We start from the raw sequence: 19,090 nt of genomic DNA, 5'->3' as shown, positions 1-19,090 counted from the left end.
TGGGTTAGGATCACAAACTCACAATACTCAGGGGTTGATGAAAGAGATTTAGGATACTTGAAATTGAAATATGTCTTGTTGAAGGTTATATGTGCGAAAGTAACAGAACAGAGTTTGAATTATTGGGGTTTCGTGAAACTTTTAGGAAAATACAGATAATCAGCACCCCATAACAACATGTACAGTACAGGCCAGTAATAGGCTACGTACACGTCCAATCTGGCGTTTGTACAGTGCCCGTTGTCCAAACAACCGATCCACGGACGATGGACAACGAACAATCATAATAGAAGCAAAGAGCGCACAGCAGGGTTCCGCTCCATCGTTCTCCCCCTCCCCTCTCCATAGAGCAGAATGGTGCTGTGTGTACAATACTCGTTCATGCTTCCTGCAGTCCTTAGTCGCTGGAAAGGATTGTGAAGGATCCAACGACAATTATTGCACGTGTGTACCCAGCCTTAGGCAGCACAGTGATAGAAGTAACAGCTCAGCAGCCATAAACAAGTAATGCAGATAGTGCATTCAGCATAGTGCTGAACAAGGGGAAATAATAACTGATACATTTGCCTTGTGATTCCCAGGGTGGATTCATATCTCTCAGGCTCCTTTCACATTTGCATACTTTGTTAACACACACTATTTTGACAATTTAGCATGCAGCTAAAAAAACTTTTTTTTTAATGTTACGTTTATTATATGTTATGTTTTTTGTGCATAATGAGAGCATGGCAGGGGTGTGTTATTTTGCCTAAATACTTTGAGAAAGAAATTCCCCTTCTTCCCTATCCCTAAAAGTTGGGGAGTACAGTGAATGCACCCCATTACTTATATGATGACTTAACCCTTTTGTTGCTGTGGACTTTCCCCAATAAATCAGGATTGTAGTCACTCAGAGCACTAAAGAATCAGAGCACTTAGGCATTCATTCAACAATCATGGAACCATCTCGACTTTCTCTATTTTTTTTTTTTTTTTATCCACACACTTAAAAAAAAGTAGCTGTGAATGGGAATGTTTCCCATTCAGCATGTTTCCTCCAAGGATCTCTAGCATTATCCTTTCTTATTCTTATCTAATACCTCTATTATACAAGAGACAGAGATTTACAAAATGACGCCATTATTTGGGTGTGCAGGGAAGGCATGATGTCTACATACAGGCCTTCCCCAGATGATAAAATCAGTATTTATGTTTTCCTCTCACTTTGATAAAAATGTACATTTCTGATTTAAGAGATTGATTGCTTATTTATTTCAAATTGGACATTGGAGGGTGCAACATGTGCCACAGCATGAGGGCCCCAAACCCACCACAGCCTATAAGGGTCCCTATAGGGGCCCCAAGTCAGTTCTGCACAGGGGCAAAAACTGAATATCCGTGGATGAGCAGAACCTGTGCTTACTTTAATCATTCAATGTGAGGAAAAAAATAAAGTTTTTGTTTTTAATCTTTTCCTTGCTGCTATTTGTGTATTTATTGTCAAAAATTTAAAGAGGAAGTAAACTCAAAAGTGCCAAAAATAAAACACATCTTCAATCCTACAGGGCAGTCTGATCGCTCCGGGGGTGTCTTGCATCGGGTCCTGCGTCATACCAGGGCCGGCGCTCTGTGCACGGCCATCTTCTCTTCTTCCTGTTCTTCATGCTACGTCACCCGACCCAAGCGTGAGATCGGGTGACGTAGGATGAAGAACAAGAAGAAGAAAAAAAATTGCCGATCTCACGCATGCACAGAAATTTCTTCTCTTTGCGCAAAAAGAGCACCCAAGAGCCCTTTGACTCGGCCCTCTCATTTACCCCCCCATATTCAGAACATTTCCAGGTCCTGTCACTTTCACCTACGCAACATCTCCAAAATCCGCCCCTACCTGTCCCCTGAGAGCACCAAACTCCTTGTACATGCTCTTATCATCTCCCGTCTGGACTACTGTAACCTCCTCCTCTCTGGTATACCACTAACCCGACTCTCTCCTCTACAATCTATTTTAGAATGCTGCAGCCAGACTCATCCATCCTTCCCTCAGCTCCTCCTCCTCTGTAGTTCTCTTTGTAGTTCTCTCCATTGGCTTGCATTTCACCTTAGAATCAAATTTAAGCTCCTGTGCTTTGCCTTCAAATCCCTACACAGTTATTGTCCCACTTACATCTCTGACATGGTTAAAAAATACTCCCCCTGCCGCTCTCTCCGCTCCTCCAATGACCTACTAATGACTTCCTCAATCATAACCTCATCACACGCACGGATACAAGACTTCTCTAGAGCTGCTCCAACTCTCTGGAATGGTCTTCATCGTCCTATTTTGCTTGCTCCTACTTTCTGCTCCTTTAAAAGAGCACTCAAAACCCATTTTTTCAAACTCCCCTACCCATCTTCTTTTGTATCCCAAACTGTCACTATTTCCCTCCATTACATAACTCCCCTCCAATTGTGTGTTAATTCCCCTACCTATTAGATTGTAAGCTCTTCGGGGCAGGGTCCTCTCTTTCTGTGTCACTGTCTGTATTAGTCTGACATTTGCAAACCCTATTTAAAGTACAGCTATATAAATACTGTTTATTATTATTAATAATAATAATAATAATAATAATAATATTAAAACTGAACTCCTTGAAAAATGTTAATCTTATAAATGTACATTTATTTCAGCCTGAGAATGCAATGTATTGCACCATGTACACAGGGCAGCTGTTTGTGGCACACCTTTACAATTGCAGCCAGTGGATGAAGTGTGTTGTTGCAGTGGTGGTCAGTGCAGACATGTCTGGCTGCAACGGCAGTCAATAGAGAAGAGCAGCTCAGGTTCCACTGTTTTCTTTTCCCATAAGGAAACCGCTCTAAGGGCCATTTCAGACTTGCAGCTGACCGCAGAGATGTACCGCAGGCTCAACCATGCTAACCGTTTCTATTCGAACTGAACGGGAGCAGCATGGAAACATTTTAAGTATATATTTATATGCAGTTGTGGCACGGTTCCTGAAAGCAACATGTTGCTTCTGGCCATGCGGTTGCTTTTTCTTTTATGAAGAAAGAACTGCACTGTCACTGCAAATGAAAGGAAAGGTTTGCAAATGCTTTGACTTGTGGTACAGTTTGCCAGTCCTGGGCACATAGTGGCAGTGAGGAAGAGCAAGGTAGTCATGATATGCACCTGGCCCAGCAACTGAAATACTGGGCAGGGGCAAACAGAAGGTAAGTACCAAAGTATCAAACGAGGTGGACGTTGTGTAACAAACAGCAGGACTAGCCTATAGAGATAGCAGCAAGTGAACACACACCATAGTGTCTGCTGACGTCACTCCCTAGTAATCTACCTGTGTGCCAAGTGTCTTTGGCACATCTATAGTTGGTGGGCGTCCTTTCTTCCTAAAGATGACTGCACATAGCTCTACTCTGTACACTTTACATAATTTACTCCACATTGCTTCCCTCTGCGCTGTACACTGTATTGCACATTGCACTACACAAAATACATGTACGGTATTTGTCTTTATACTTATGCAATTGCAGAAACTAAACCATGCTGATCTGAGCGACAGATACAGAGACTGTACAGAGACCGAATCCCTCCTTGTGAAACAACTACATTCCAGCATTCCCCATTGAATCTTCCTGTGATTTCCAGCATTCACCATTGAATTTCCCTGTGATTCCCAACATTCTCCATTGAATCTCCCTGTGATTCCCAACATTCTCCCTTGAATCTCCCTGTGATTCCCAACATTCTCAATTGAATCTCCCTGTGATTCCCAGCATTCTCCAATAAATCTCCCTGTGATTCCCAACATTCTCCATTGAATCTCCCTGTGATTCCCAGCATTCTCCCCTGTGATTCCCAACATTCTCCATTGAATCTCCCTGTGATTCCCAGCATTCTCCCTTGAATCACCCTGTGATTCCCAACATTCTTCCTGTATTTCTCCGAATTATTTTACAATATTTCTGTGACTCTCAGCATTATCTGCAGTCTATCCCTGTGATTCCCAGCATTCTATTCAGTGTTGTAGCTACAGACCTTTGGGTCCCAATGCCAAATTGTGACTTGAACAACAATTCTGCAGCCCATTTACTTGCAGGAAAGCTCAGACCCCTCAGTGACAGCCCCCTCTCCCTAGTGCAGACCCCCCATTCTCTGTGGAGTATCCCCTTTATTCCCCAACATTCTATGCAGACTATCCCGGCACTTCCTGTGACAGTGAGGTAAATACAAACCTATAATTAGGTGTGCCTCATCCCATAACACAGTATACCAGGACAATATGGCAGAGCACTTCTTAGCAACAATTTGGCATCCATTTAGCACCCATAATGATTCTACGCATTTCGCAAACAAAATGCTTCATCAGGAGAGAAGGAACCCGCAAAGAAGTTCATTCGGCCAAAGTAATTCAAACTATCCTCGTTCCAGATAATGCTCAGATTATATGAAACCCCCAGTAAGAGGAGAGGAAGCAGAGGATTCCCCATGGTCCAGGCTGATAATATGAATGGCGGAGATGTGACTTCTTTGGACACCCCGCTCTCCTGATGAAGCTTTTTGTGAATCAGAGTCATTGCGGGTGCCATATTGATGCTATGAAGTGTCCAGCCATATTAATGGTTGTTTATATACTTTTGCTATTTAGACATGATTTTATTATCAGATAAAACACTTTATGTTATTGCTGATTTATTAAGATTTTAACACGAGCCTACAAAATCCCTTTTCTATCTTCATTTCTTGTTCTAACTACAGATTATACTACCTCATAGCAGCACACCACGGAGAGACAAACTTCCCTACGGGGGGCGCTCAGTGCAGACCCCCCCAGTGAAAGAGCACCTCCCCCTGCACACTGTGTGATTCCCGTGTGAATCCTAACCACATTCCTCACTCCACTCTGACTACAATAGACTTGTTCAATAAAGTTTTGTTTGAAAGAAAAAAAAAAAGCGAGGTCACATGGCTGCTGGCCGAGTAATGTGACAGGCTGAGGTGTGATTGGTGGGGCCAGTGACAAGTGCCGGGCTGGTATTGGGCCGGATGGCAGCATGGTGAGTCCCCAGCACTGAGTAATGGCCGAGTTATAGAGTGACCGCAGCATTGTGTGACCTTCCTGTGATTGCTGACAGGTTATCATTGTGTATGTAGAGCTCAGTGTGCAGCATTCTGCTCCCTACTGCAATGAGTTTAGGTTCCCAGAGATAACCCCATTCCATCCATTGCACCTTGTAATGTAAAGGAGTGAATGGAGTGGTGCTTACATCCCATAGTGTGTACCCGGGGGATCCCTGAACCCTAATGTATGTGTACCCCGGATCCCTGAACCCTAATGTATGTGTACCCCGGATCCCTGACCTCTAATGTATGTGTACCTGGGGGATCCCTGAACCTTCTTGGAAGACTTGGGGTTTTAATTGTGTTCACTGGGGGGAAAGACTCCAAGTTATATTATGTGTTATTCCACCTGGGGAAATTCCAAGTTAAGATGTGTGTTTCCAGGAGGGACGACCCCAGGTTTTACTGTGATCCTTATGTAAGTGTGTGTGTCCTGTGGGTATAACATGTCCTCTAAGAATGAGTGGTGGTGGTGGGGGGGGGGGGCATTGTATTTTAACACATGGGTTTTAGGGTGGGAAAATTCAAAGGTATAAGGTATGTTCTCTGAGATTGGGGGGGGGCTGTGCTTTAATTTGTGGCCTCAAGGAGTCCTGCATGGTAAATAGTGACCATAGACTAACTATGACTATGCCATGGCTTTCAATGCTGATCATGCAGGACAGATTGCTGCAGAAGACAACTCTACTGTAAACACATGTACTGCACATTTTTAGCCTGGGTTTAGCTGATAGCAGATTTAAAATCTTCTGTTTATAGCTCCGCCCATTTATACTCACCTACCATGTGCACCCACCCTTTGGTCGACACATATTAAAATGTGCATAAAAAGATTAAGACATATTTCCTAAAATACGCACATAAATGTGTGTAGAAGTGTGTTACAGCATCGCATTTAGCTTCTTATGCAATGTCTGATATTCCTGTGGATCAGACATTATATGAGGCTCCTTAGCCATTTTTCAGACATTCCCTGTTTTATAAATAGAGGACATAGTGTAAAAGAGCCCTTACATGATATTACAAAAAAACTTGTATAAATATCTCCATTGATTCACCTTATGTAAAATGAAATAGTCACCCTGAAATACTAAAAAGTCTCCTGAGTCAAGGTACATTTAAAAGCAGGTGACAGTTCAATAAAATATATTCACCAATCTCTAGTGTACACAGAATGAATAGTCAGGCACTTTTACTGAATTAAGCAGTGCAATAAAAGAAGTGCATACACTTTTTTTTCTTATAGTACATAGCTACCACATATACTGACAATGATATGTCAAATAATAATACCCAAACATGCATTAGTCCTTCAGCCTGCATAGGGTCCAGTACCAAGTCATCTGGTTTACTGGATCATAATAATTTTACATGCCAGGTTTTTTTCTGTTGCAGTTCATATGGATAGTTAGGACTGTGTGAGGGTCTCATATTAAAGGTTTATATTTGTAATATAAGGTAATATTACCAATCTTGGTGCTTGGTATGTGAGTGGAAATAATCCTAATAAGTGTCTTTATAGTGTTGTATGGATCCCTCCTGTATTATTACTATATTAGAAGATAGTTGGGGGTTTGTCATAATGAATCATTTGATAGTCTGTGCAGCCTTATGACACATCTTTCTTAGTTAGGAAGCAGTTTTGAATTTTGGCAGCTCAGCACTAAGAGAGGAGTTACCTTTATGTGCCCAGATAACTGTCCCCATCATTTTGTGGCTCTGATAAGAAGTCCAGCCTGTGCTCCACTGATAACATAGTATGAGATTCTGTGTTAAAGTATGCTGAGAGGTGGGGTTGTAGAATAGTATCTCTCCCACCCCCCAATGCTGCAACTTATCAGCCTGTCCATATTGCCATTAAGAAACTGTGACCAAGTAGAAGGGAGAAGAGTTTGGAAGAGTGCTGAGCTCCTCAGGAGGGCTTAGTGCTAAAGATGGAACATTTTGAGGTAACAAATTTAAACTATTGTGTAGTTGTAGCATACCTGCTGTAACCTTAATATACTAAAATTATGTTTTGCATAATAATTTTAAAATTCTACATTTAATTTTCAGAATGACTTTCAGCCTAAGATGTTTTTTCAGCTCCAAGTAATAGTCACAGCCCACAGTCTTTGTTGGCATAAAACATTTATTTATAATGTTTTTATATATTTCAAGGCTCACAAACCAGAACATGCATGATCAAATATTGAATTTCTGTTGAAGAGAACAGCTAATAAATAGAGGTTTTACAGTTAAATCTCATGTTATATTTATTTTTAGGATGGTGCTGGACAGAGGGGAAATGTCATTAGAGTTGGCACAAGGAAAAGTCAGGTGAGCCTTCTTTTTTTAAGCAGACAAAAAAAAATTCACACATTTTTAGGAGATTTGTATGACTGTAATTAGTGTATTCTTGGTGAACATGTGCTTTATCTTTCTACAGCTAGCACGCATCCAAACGGACAGCGTGGTGAAAATGCTGAGCCAGAAGTTTCCGAATGTTCATTTTGAAATTGGTGAGCAAATTTAACTTATCGATTACTTAGCTAAGACACTGTTCTTGCAATGTATAAATGTATTATGCTGAATACAGTTTGTGACCATTGAATTTATTTATATTTTGGGATTTATGATCTTGTTTTTTTAACAAGGGTTCCTCCAGAGGTTGTTAGAGGTTCTTTGAGCAATGAGTGATTTGTACGACGTATATGTATCATGTTTTTTTAAGCTATCTGTAAGGGTGACATTAATCCAGTTGTCCAGAAATGTAAAAGGCATTCTTCCTACTGACTATCATACTAATGTACTGTGAGTTGTGGCTATAATATCTATAGAAGGGTTTCCCTCAGAACCAGAAAGTCATTTCAAAGGGGTTTCCCCCATGTTGAAAAGTTTGAGAAACACTAATTTAGATATCTAATGATCTTATATTTTTCTGTCAATTCCCCACTCCCTTCATTTTTTCAGTGTTTGTGATGTTACTGTCACGTTTTGTTTTCCAGTTGCAATGTCTACGACAGGTGATAAAATTCTGGATACCGCTTTGTCTAAGGTTGGTTTTGTTATTTTTATTCTTTAAAACATGGTGTATGTTATATGAAATAAAGTTCTGTATGTATGTATGCTGCATAAATGAATGACTGCTTTATTTTTACCTTTGCAGATAGGAGAGAAGAGCCTGTTTACTAAAGAGCTGGAGAATGCACTGGAGAGAAATGAGTAAGTGGAGAAATAATAGAAATTCCTGAAGAAGCATATTTTACATTAAGTGTACACCTGTAAGCTTTTTTACCAGTCCGGCGGAAAGTTGCAGAAAAAGGGTTGTGAAGCATGTCCATTATACTCCCCCCAATCCCCATAGCAATCAGACACCTACAACAATGTATTCTTTTGTAAATAGTTTATAGCAGTTCAGGCATTTGTTCATCTTGTTTGAGGATATGGGGAAAGCGGTTGATGGTAAACCATCAAACCACCGGGTAACCAGACCTCACATAAGTATGGAAAAAGCATGTGACTGAACTAGCCAAACTTTTGCCTGCTTGCCATAAAACTGTTGAACAAATAAGCTGTGCTTTTACAATTACCAGGGTATTGTCTATAACACTTATTTTGGCGTAAATGGTGGATATTGCAGGAGAGGAGTTTGCAGTTGCAGAAACCATGTGACAGTGATAGATGGAAGTTATGCAGCACGCCTGTATTGCTAATTGGGAAAATAATGGTTTTCAAAGACTAAATCCAAAATTCAACAGGGCATTTTTTTTAAAGAAACAACAGTAATTACTGTAAATTTTAAGTATTACGTTTGGAACTGATCTGTAAAAAATACTTGGTGGTATCTGTGCACCCATTTAAACAGCCAAACCTTCTCATGTATATAGTTTCCTGTTTAAAACAAAATCATTTTCAGCAATTGCTCACCACCTACTTCCTGTGACTACAAGTCCTGCCTTCTAATAAGCACATGGTTTCTTCTGTAATGTGGAGATGCTGGTAATTGTAGTCTACCATATATTGTCCTTTCTGCTTTGGGTGTCACATCTCATTCCCCAGTTCAGAGATAAGAGGAAATAGCTGACAGACATTTTGGCCAGCACTTTTTCTTTGTATTCACTTATCAACCAGGTTGCTATTAGTATTTGCCTGGTTTAATATTGAGTTTAGTTAGTCTTTATGGAAAGAAAAGGGCTTCGGTGGTTGGGCAGACACTGTTCTTTTTCGCTGCATGGAGGATGTCAGCGCTAGAAATATATAGGATGTAGTTGCTTTACTAAAATGTAAGTTGCCAGTAAAGCTAAAACACCAGATCTGTGTACTGTAGTGGTTTATGGTAATTTTCTCAAGTGTAAATAACTGGGATTCTAAATATATATATATATATATATATATATATATATATATTAGTATTGGAACTTGATCCAAGCACCAATGCTCTTATCATTTCTCTACAAAGTTATGCCAATCAAAATATATTCAGGATTTACTACACTTCCAGTAGTGTTCACCATAAAACACTGTAGTTCCCCTGTGCTACTGTATCACTACTGTGTAGGTCTTTTCAAGGGGGGAGAAAGCCTCCTAAAAGGTCACTTGCAGGCCCAATACTCACTTTAGCCGCCATTTGCCTGGGACTCTGCTCTTCCAACACAGATAGAATTCCAAACCCTGTGTAAGCTCTGTGTTTGATGGCATCCTCCTCCTTTTTTAAAGGGATTTAAAAAAATACATGTATAGGATACTGCTAAACAGTTCTAGATGTTTCCTATAACAAAGCAAATCACTTTGTGAGTTCATGTCTACTTAATATACATTATTACAGAAATACACATTATAGCTGATGAGCAAGAAATATATGCACAAAGTTGCAGCCTTATTGTATCACTCTTGTATCATTTTTCCAAAGGATTTTCAATGATTAATATAGTCATCATTCTTTCTCTTTTTTTTTTTTTTTTTTGTATTTTCCTTTCTCTTCCTTTATCGTTGAATATCAGCTTCCTTTATCATAGAATTTCAGCAGTGAAGTGTTACTATTTGTAATTTGCAGTTATTTCTTTTTAGGGTTGACCTGGTGGTTCATTCACTAAAGGATTTACCAACGATATTACCTCATGGTTTTACTATTGGAGCCGTATTAAAGTAAGATTTTACATTTCTAAGAATCCAATTTGGAATATTTAGTTTGCTTTATTGGTATTAAAGTAACTGCTTGACTTTTATTTTCCAGACGTGAAAGTCCATATGATGCAGTTGTATTCCATCCTAGGCATGCTGGGAATAAATTAGAAAGCTTGTCTGAAAACAGGTGACAATCTTTGTTTCTTAAGTGCTGTGTGGTTTTGGCCATTTGCACTACAGCCAGAGCTTTCTACATTATGCAAAAATACAATTAATGAGCGAATGCTGGTGTTCACACAAAACCAATCTACGTGCAGTTTAGATGCACAAATAAATATATATTTTTTTCATAAATGGACTCCTGTTTATGAAAATGTATTTTTCTGTGTCAATTTTTTTACAAAAAGTTTGCAAAGTTTTAAATGAGTCCACTAATGTATATCTACCATATGGTACATATTCAACAAACAACACATTGTTGTAATCTACCATACTCAACAAACAACACATTGTTGTAATCTACCATATGGTACATTACAACAATGTGTTGTTTGTTGAGTACATACAAGGTTTTGATTGTTTTTATGTACCACTATGTCTAATATAAAACATTCTATATGTTCATTCATTTTTTATATCTTACTGATTTTTTTCCCCTAGAGGTGTATAGTCAATGTGTGCAACAAAAACTGTCATTAAAAATTGTAACTTTGCCATTTTCTCACCATTGTGTCAGTACAATGTATTCATGTTTAATATGGTTTATAGGGTTTTATTGTATTTTTTTTTTCTTTATTTCAGTGTAATTGGAACAAGTTCTCTGCGTAGAGCAGCTCAGTTAAAGAAAATGTACCCTCATTTAGTGTTCAAAGATATTGTATCCTTGTTTACATGCATGTATTTGTTTCTTATTATCTGGGATGTCTTTTAATATATATGTATATACACACAAAGGTTGGTAATACCTTCCTTGACAACAGAACTAGCGTCTGTTATGCTACCCAGTAATTTCTGCCTATGGTAATTCTGAACAGTCTATTGTTAAGGAGTGTTCAGGGATATTAGTGCTATCTTGGGAGGAAGCAAAAGAACATATAAAGTATGTATGGGCAAACAAATATTCAGTACCTTTCTCCATGTGTAATCTGTTTAACAACTCTGCAGGTACAGAAAATACCTACAGATACCTACCATAAGTGCTTCTAACTTTATGTAGTGATTCTCCAATACTACTTCTAATATTTAGAAATCCTGAGCAGTGTTGTCAGCCCTGAATGTTTTTTTTTTTTTTTTAGGGGGGTGTAATATTTCATGGCAGAGGACAATTTTTGGAATTATAATACAGCAGGGGCAATTGTTAGGAGCTCACTGTATTTCTGTCTGGATCAAGAGGATTCATTATACTTTCAAAGGGTTACCCTCAATTTAGAGGGTTTTACTTGCACTTCCTGTTTACCCAATTGGGACTAATGGAACCCCCCACCACCACAAGGTGAGAGGGATGGTAAATAGACCTAACAGATGTGTACAGCACAGGGAGTACAGAGAAATCCACCCCCTTCTCATCATCAATGGTAAAAAAAATAATTGAGGCATACTTTAATATTTTGGTCTTAGATATATTTTAACTGCATCCATCTGCCTATACCCAATGTGTTTATCTTTTTTAGATGGGGAGAAAAATATTTCAATTACACATATTATTTTCAATCCTTAACTCCATTTTCTCAGCGGGGTAACTTAAATACACGCTTGAAGAAACTGGATGAACATGATGATTTTAGTGCCATTATTTTAGCAGCTGCAGGATTGCACCGCATGGGCTGGGAAAGCCGTATCGGTCAGGTAAGTGGAGAAAGTGTTATATTAGCACTATGTCAAGCCTACAGCATAGGGGGATAACTGTTGTTTACATGAAGAAAACAATAATGTGTGTGTGTGTATATGTGTATATATATATATATATATATATATATAAATATATGTATGTGTGTGTGTGTGTCTGTGTGTAATGAAATTAGCCTAATGCAAACAGTGTCAGGTTCTCATTTGACCAGGTTAGGATATAGTGAGATTGTTTGTCACATTCAGCTATACGTGAAAATTTGGAAATTTTTTTGCAGGTAATCCTAGCAGTATTTTGGCTTTAGTTAGATTTGAATAAGCTGCTTCAAGGCAGCTTTAATATTGGATTCCAGCTGAATATTACAAACTACAACTGGTTAATTATAACAATGTATGGTAACATAGGAAAACATTATTTCCATTCATAGCATATTATGATGTAGCAATATTTACATAATGTATATGTAGTCGCTGCTTCCTAGTTATAATTTGTGAATAGCACAGCAAGACTTACAAAGTCTGATTTACAAAAACAATTGACTCTCTGTATTTATTAATGACATGAATTCCCATACTTCCACTCAAGATATTTTTTAGTGTTATTTTATTGTGCCAACGTGTCCTATTAACTTGTGTGCAGAGTAAAGCTGCGTACACACGGCAAATTTTTCTCGCCCGATAATCGGTATCGGCCAATTATCGGGCGAAAATCTGCCGTGTGTACAGTCGGTCGTCGTCCATCGTCCGACGACCGTCCTGGCGGATCCATGGACGATGGACGACGACCGATCCTAATGAAAGGGAAGGGGAGAGCGCGCAGCAGGGTGCCGCTCCGTCGCTCTCCCCCTCCCCTCTCCATAGAGCATGAACGGTGCTGTATGTACAGCATCGTTCATGCATCGTGCAGTCTTTTCTCGTTGGAAAGGATCGTGAAAGATCCTTTCCAACGAGAAAAATTGCAGGTGTGTATGCAGCTTAAATCCATAGCCTAGGAATAGTGATCAGATTTTTTGCTACTATAGTAGCTGATTAGAGAGCTTGGTGAATAACATTGCACTGATATGGTGTTGTCTCTAGCTGGGGCTCACTTGTAGTAGAATCAAACACGTTTTTTTTCTGATAACTGCCTTAGAATTGACCTTTAAAGGAGAAACAGGGAAATTGGCTACTGTATAAAAACTTTTCCTGTTTTTCCAGACTTCTCTGGTACCAAGTTGCAACATGCAGGCTGTTGTCTTGGAAAGAGGATTAGAAACAAATCTGTGTGGTTTCTGATCATGTGATCATTATGAGCAGAGTAACACATTTTTATCTGCCAGCAATGCCGTATAACTCACCCACGTTGTTATTTTACAAACAAAAAAAGCAACACTTGCAGCAATGTGCACAATGAAAGCTTTATTCCGTTTTCTTTACTGAAGGGTTAGTTTGTGAAATATTGATCACATATTTTAGGCACATTGAAAAATCAAATTTTGTGCAATAAATTTTACCTTTAATATTTGAAATGTTCACTGCAATGCGTGGCACTATTACTACTAAGTGACATGTTTGATTATTATGGGTTAGGCCAGAGGCAGGCAGAGATCTGTTCAGATGAAAAGGAAGCAGAAAATATTGTCCTCAAGCTAGTTCCTGCTCTACAGGGTTCTGTTGATTTATTCCGCTACTCAGGCTGTGTTACTAGTATATACATGAAGACACAAACCAGCAAACATGAAATGGATTTCTCAAAAGTCATTTGCTATTTGTTAGCAAATGTTTTCATTCCTGGACCAGATCCATTCCAGGTTTGCTGGATCACCCAGCTTCGATGATGAAAGTGTATCTTCTCTAGCCTTGAAGAGCTTGGTTAAATCAGACCCATATACAGGGATACTTTGCTTTTCTTATTTTAATTAAGGCTTTCATATTGGGTAAGGGTCCCCAGTTCTAAGGCTGGGATCACATCTGTATGGCCACAGTAGCGCATACATGTTACTGTACATTGTGTTGACTTAGGATAGCCCAGTCATTTGTCCTAAGGCATAGCAGCACAAGAAACTTACACTTCCTTTGTTAGCATGTTAAGCAAATTTTACCCAAAAATGTTTTTGGAGAAAAGCATGAAGTCCAATTGTTGGTTGACATCCCATACTTACAGGACATCTGTTCAAACGGCCTAAATGTTTCCTTTCTTCTCGTAGATCCTTTCACCTGAGGAGTGCCTCTATGCAGTGGGTCAGGTAAGCATTTGCACATAGGCAGTCTTTGTTTGACTATTGAATAAATATCTGTTGATATGACTCTTTTAAGTGTGCCAGTATATCATAATAATGATTTTTTTTTTCTGTAGGGAGCTTTGGCTGTGGAGGTTAGAGCCAAAGACGAGCATATCTTAAACATGGTGTCTGCCCTTCAGGATCCTCAGACTGTTTTACGCTGTATAGCTGAAAGAGCTTTCATGAGGCGGCTGGTAAGTGAAACATATTAAAATAAAAATGCCATAGATTACAGCAGGGGCCGACATATTTTGGGCTTTAGGCCAGATATGATAGTTCGTTCCGGCCTAACGCCCCCTGGCCAATCTGGCGGGTTGCCAGCGGATCCGCCAGGGGGCGTTAGGAACTACTGGAGCCGCTGGAGCTCCGGTGCCGCCTCCTTGCAGTTGCTCCTCTATTTACCACGGCTGGCGTTGATACTTTCGCCGCCGTGGTAAATCGGGAAAGCTCCCTGCAAGTAAATCCCTCTCCTCCACAATGCATATGAAGGACAGGGATTTCAGGGGGTGTTCTCCGGTGGGCGGAGTAATTAGGGCAGGTCCGGCCTAGTGTGCTTCCACCCCTGGCTTACAGTCTTTAGATGTGTAGTTATTAGTGTAGACAATAGGAGACAGTGCGTTATTCTCAGGATTACCTGGTTAAAGCGTATCTAAACTCAGTGTTTGTACTTTACATAGAAGTGTAAACAACCCTTCTATGGAAGACAAAAATGTTTTTTGTTTTTTTTTATAAAAAAGGGTACAGCACCAACCCTCTAAGTCATAATAACTGCGGCAGAGAAAGATGAAAATAAACTGGTATATTTGTTTGGATTCCTTGTTTTTATTTTTATAAGCCATGACTTTATTATGTTAGGCACATTTTTTTGTCTCCAGCACAGATTTAACAAGGGTTTGGTTCCCTGTCCCTAAATTCTTTATTTATAAACTCTTTTATTATTAAAATCTAGAACTTTTTTATGGATATAATAACCTGACTGCAGATGATACAGTCTGTAAAAACTAATACCTATTTAATATGGATCTCCAGCCCAATCTTTTTTTATATAATGGTAAAATCCTCTGTTTAACTTTTTAGTACCATGGTGAGGTTTTACCTTCATGGTGTTTGTCTACTTCCTGTAGACATAACAAGAAGAGGTACCCCACCTTTGACAGATGTCCCCCAAATTGGTGCCATTTACGAATTCTCCTCTACTCCCATTCCAATGACAACTGTACAATGAATCCTCCCATTATATACCAAAGCTAGGGAACAAGTTTTGGCTGAATACAGAATTACCTTGACAAAAATGCAATAAATAGATTTTGTGGTATGAAAATTACCCGAACATCTGATCAGTATGTAACACAAGATGATGTATTTTCATGCAGGAGGGTGGCTGCAGTGTGCCTGTTGCTGTGAATACATTTTTACAAGATGCTCAGGTAACTCAGTGGTCATTGTATTGAACACCACAATCTTGACATTCATATGTTCTGTTTTTTTGTGTTTAGTTTTATATTTTACACATTTTTATCTAACAATTTGTGTTACCCTAGCTGTACCTCACTGGAGCTGTCTACAGCCTTGATGGTTCCGAATACCTTAAAGAGACAATGCAGAGAAGTGTTGTGTTCCCAAATGTGGTAAGGGCATGGATACAATACACTGACACCTGAACTGTATAATTATATAAAAAAACATGGATTATGTATATGAAAGCTTCAGTTATAGCAAAAATAATGTACATATATTCTATTTTTATGATCTACCCAACAGCTCAGACTTTTACATGCTTTACAATGCTATCTTCACCAGGCCATTCTTGACTGCTATGATAAATTGGCCATCTCTAGTTTAACAGGGTTTGATATTTTGGTATAAAATGTTTTTTCTTTTGACAGTTTTATCATGATTTTTATGCAAACAATATAATGTTATACAAAAAAGCAAATATTTGTTTCATAATAATTTGAATACTGGATATAGAAATGAAAGAAAAATAAAACATAAACTTAGATTTATATAAAAAAAATATATTATAGGAGTCCTAACTAGGGATTATATGAGTTTTGCAAAGTTTTTTCCAGATGTGACATTTTTGGAAAAATTAGGCTAATATTTTGCTAAGTGGTAAAAATGTATACAAAGATATTACACTGAATACATTTTATTTTATAATTTATTTAAAACTTGCCATACTTTCCCGAAGACATATTATTTTGTGCAGTATCTGTCTTTATAAAGTGGGCTTGACCTACAAAATTGGGTTCAAAATCTTTTGAGGTATAACACACTTCACACTTCTAAGCCACATTTGTATTTAATAACTTATGGTTTCCTTTGCTTTTATTGTATATTGCCAACACATCTCAGTGATCTATGTAAATGTAAAGAATCTAAACTATGTTTACATTATGCCCACAGGAAGATGAATGTCCTGATGATGATATCCAGCACGTGGGGATCACAGCACTTGGAGTATCTCATAAAGCTCTGCAAGCTGCTGAATGTTTAGGAGCAGATCTGGCTGACCTGTTACTAAGCAAGGGGGCCAAGGAGATCCTAACAGTGGCTAGACAGCTCAATGATGCCAGATAATAGTCGATCACTACAGTTCAAAAATATACACCACTTCAGCTTTGGGACTTGGATATTCTTAAACAACTCTGTCTACTCTGCTTTGTTCTACTCTGATTTTTGCCATGCATCACTGCTTTGAGAAGTATATGGCTTTGTAAATGTAGACCTGGAACTGGAATGGAGTTGGGTCTTTTTAGATTCTCCAGACAGTGATTCCTGTGCAGAAGCTAGGAGTTTCTGAGGTATCAAGATCATCTCAAGGCAAAAAATAAATAAAAAATTGAGATATCTAATTTAATTGTGCGAGAAAGTAGAATGGTTGGGTCCAGAAGTAGTCAATTACAATGTGCTGCTACTGAGGGATCCTAACATTTATCCTGAGGAAAGATGAAACAGCAATTGCCATATTTTATCCTCCCTCCTTTTACCATTGTAGTGTGAGAGCCCCATAGAAATGATTGCACTGTACCATGGGGATATACAGGGCATTCTAAAGCACTGCATTGGGTAAAAGATTGTAATTCCATACAGCCCACACCATATGTGTATTGTGTATACTTTTTTGATCAGGATTTGAACTGTATACTATAGGTATTTGACCACTTTGGTTACAAAGCTGATGGCAACATTTTATGAAGGTTTTCCGACCAATAATTCAAACCCACCAACCACTCGAAGATTGTATGTTCAGATATCGAGTTCATACACACAGTATTATTTCTCAGGTTGAGTTTGATACATATTGTGATCATGAGATGAAAGTTCTATTCACTGAAGATGAAGTGCTCAGGCATCATCACTGTGTGCTCTTTTCTGTACTTCATGCTTCCCCCTTTGGGTTTAAATCAAGCCCAAATTTAGGCAAAACTGTTTAAGGATTAAATGGAATTAGGATGATTTTGTTTTGCTGTGTGAGGCCTTGGTTGAGTCTAGCATCACTTGCTGTGCTTGTAACATCAGAAAATAAAAAGTAGTGTATGAGGTGCTTTTGTCATTGAGACAGGGAGACCAAGAGAGGTCAAAACCATTCCCTATTTTACTGACAAACTGTCTAACTACAGATCAAATTCCCACTTGAGGGATTTCCAGTTACTTCCTGCCGAAAGAGGAAGTGAGGGAAAATCCGCCCCAAGTCGGGACAAAGACTGCAAATAAAAACAGTTTTATCTCCATGTCCAAAAAAAAAAGTTTTGCCTGAGTTTTGGGCTTCAAAATAGCAAAGTTTACAGGGAAATGTCCCATATGTGCGAGCTCTGTGCTACATTTATGTACACATGTGACATGTACCTCCTTTTTCTTTTAGAAATAACATTTTCTAAGCTTGACTGAATGTTAGATGAACTATATAGTGCCTTGATATAATAATTTTGTCTTACAAATGTCATTGATGCTACAGAGAAAGAAATATATGTGGCTAGGTTGTAAATTTCTAAATAAACCCAAATTCCCCAAGCTTTGCATCATTGTAGATTGTTATTCATTTTAAAAAAAACTTGCATGTTTATTTTAACTTTTTATGGTCCTTAAAATACCACCCTACTTTGAACAACCCTCTCTCCGTCTGACCATATATCCTCTATAAAGTGAAATAAAATTGAAAGATCCATGTATGAGAATATCATTATTCAAGGTGAAGTCCTTTGGAATGCAGGACAGGCAAAATATTGTGAAGATATTCTAGCCAATTGGAAGAGGGTCTTTCCATGAGATCATGCTGTTTCATAGGACTACCACTAGGTGATGTGTGTGTAGCAAAGTATTTGTATTGCATGTAAAAGGTATGAACGTTAAATTTTAACCCAAGACCTGACCTGGTGATTGGGTTAATTTTATTGGGGGTTTGGATGGCTGTGGCTTAGGCAATAAAATGAAGGGCAGTTGTCAGCCAGTGATGGACATAGCCAACAGAGGGCCCTCTATGCAGAACTGACCTGGGGCGCCTGCAGAAGTCCCTGTTGGATAGGGAGGGTCTGAAGCCCTCAAGCAGCAGATTAATCACCTTCCTGTTTTTGTCCCTGTTATCAGCAATATTTGGCTTTATTAAAATAGTTAGCATTGAGTTCAAACCCCACCTACCAGCATGGATGCATCTTTTAGATTGAAAGCTCTTCTGGCCAGGGTCCTCTCCTCCTCCTGTTTCACTGTCTGTCATCTGCATCCCCTATTTATTGTACAGTGCTACAGTTACATAGTGAGTCAGGTTGAAAAAAAAGACATA

At 38.8% G+C, this 19,090-nt stretch overlaps 1 protein-coding gene across 2 annotated transcripts; it reads left to right on the top strand.

Annotated features, from left to right (window-relative positions):
• The first annotated feature begins 4,950 nt into the window (after nucleotides 1–4,950).
• Nucleotides 4,951–18,324, top strand: HMBS (hydroxymethylbilane synthase). Of its 2 annotated transcripts, none has more exons than XM_072427315.1 (14): nucleotides 4,951–5,031; nucleotides 7,361–7,414; nucleotides 7,524–7,596; nucleotides 8,083–8,132; nucleotides 8,244–8,299; nucleotides 10,145–10,222; nucleotides 10,311–10,388; nucleotides 11,003–11,078; nucleotides 11,933–12,046; nucleotides 14,233–14,271; nucleotides 14,382–14,501; nucleotides 15,681–15,734; nucleotides 15,849–15,935; nucleotides 16,717–18,324. In XM_072427315.1, the coding sequence occupies exons 1-14, from the start codon at nucleotides 5,029–5,031 to the stop codon at nucleotides 16,888–16,890; spliced, it is 1,056 nt and encodes a 351-aa protein (XP_072283416.1). In that variant the 5' UTR covers nucleotides 4,951–5,028; the 3' UTR covers nucleotides 16,891–18,324. The 2 variants fall into 2 exon arrangements, with proteins under 2 accessions (XP_072283416.1, XP_072283415.1); XM_072427314.1 differs by lacking the exon at nucleotides 4,951–5,031 and adding an exon at nucleotides 6,138–7,044.
• Nucleotides 18,325–19,090: the final 766 nt, after the last annotated feature.

This window comes from Pyxicephalus adspersus, chromosome 11, assembly GCF_032062135.1.
Source record: "Pyxicephalus adspersus chromosome 11, UCB_Pads_2.0, whole genome shotgun sequence".
NCBI classification, from domain to species: Eukaryota; Metazoa; Chordata; class Amphibia; order Anura; family Pyxicephalidae; genus Pyxicephalus; species Pyxicephalus adspersus.
This window is presented reverse-complemented; position numbering and strand designations above follow the sequence as displayed.

Bases quoted from the DNA above. Each gene is read 5' to 3' on its own strand.
- HMBS (XM_072427314.1), top strand. The intron at 7,415-7,523 runs GTGAGCCTTCTT...ATCTTTCTACAG, and splicing joins TTGGCACAAGGAAAAGTCAG to CTAGCACGCATCCAAACGGA. The intron at 7,597-8,082 runs GTGAGCAAATTT...TTTGTTTTCCAG, and splicing joins GAATGTTCATTTTGAAATTG to TTGCAATGTCTACGACAGGT.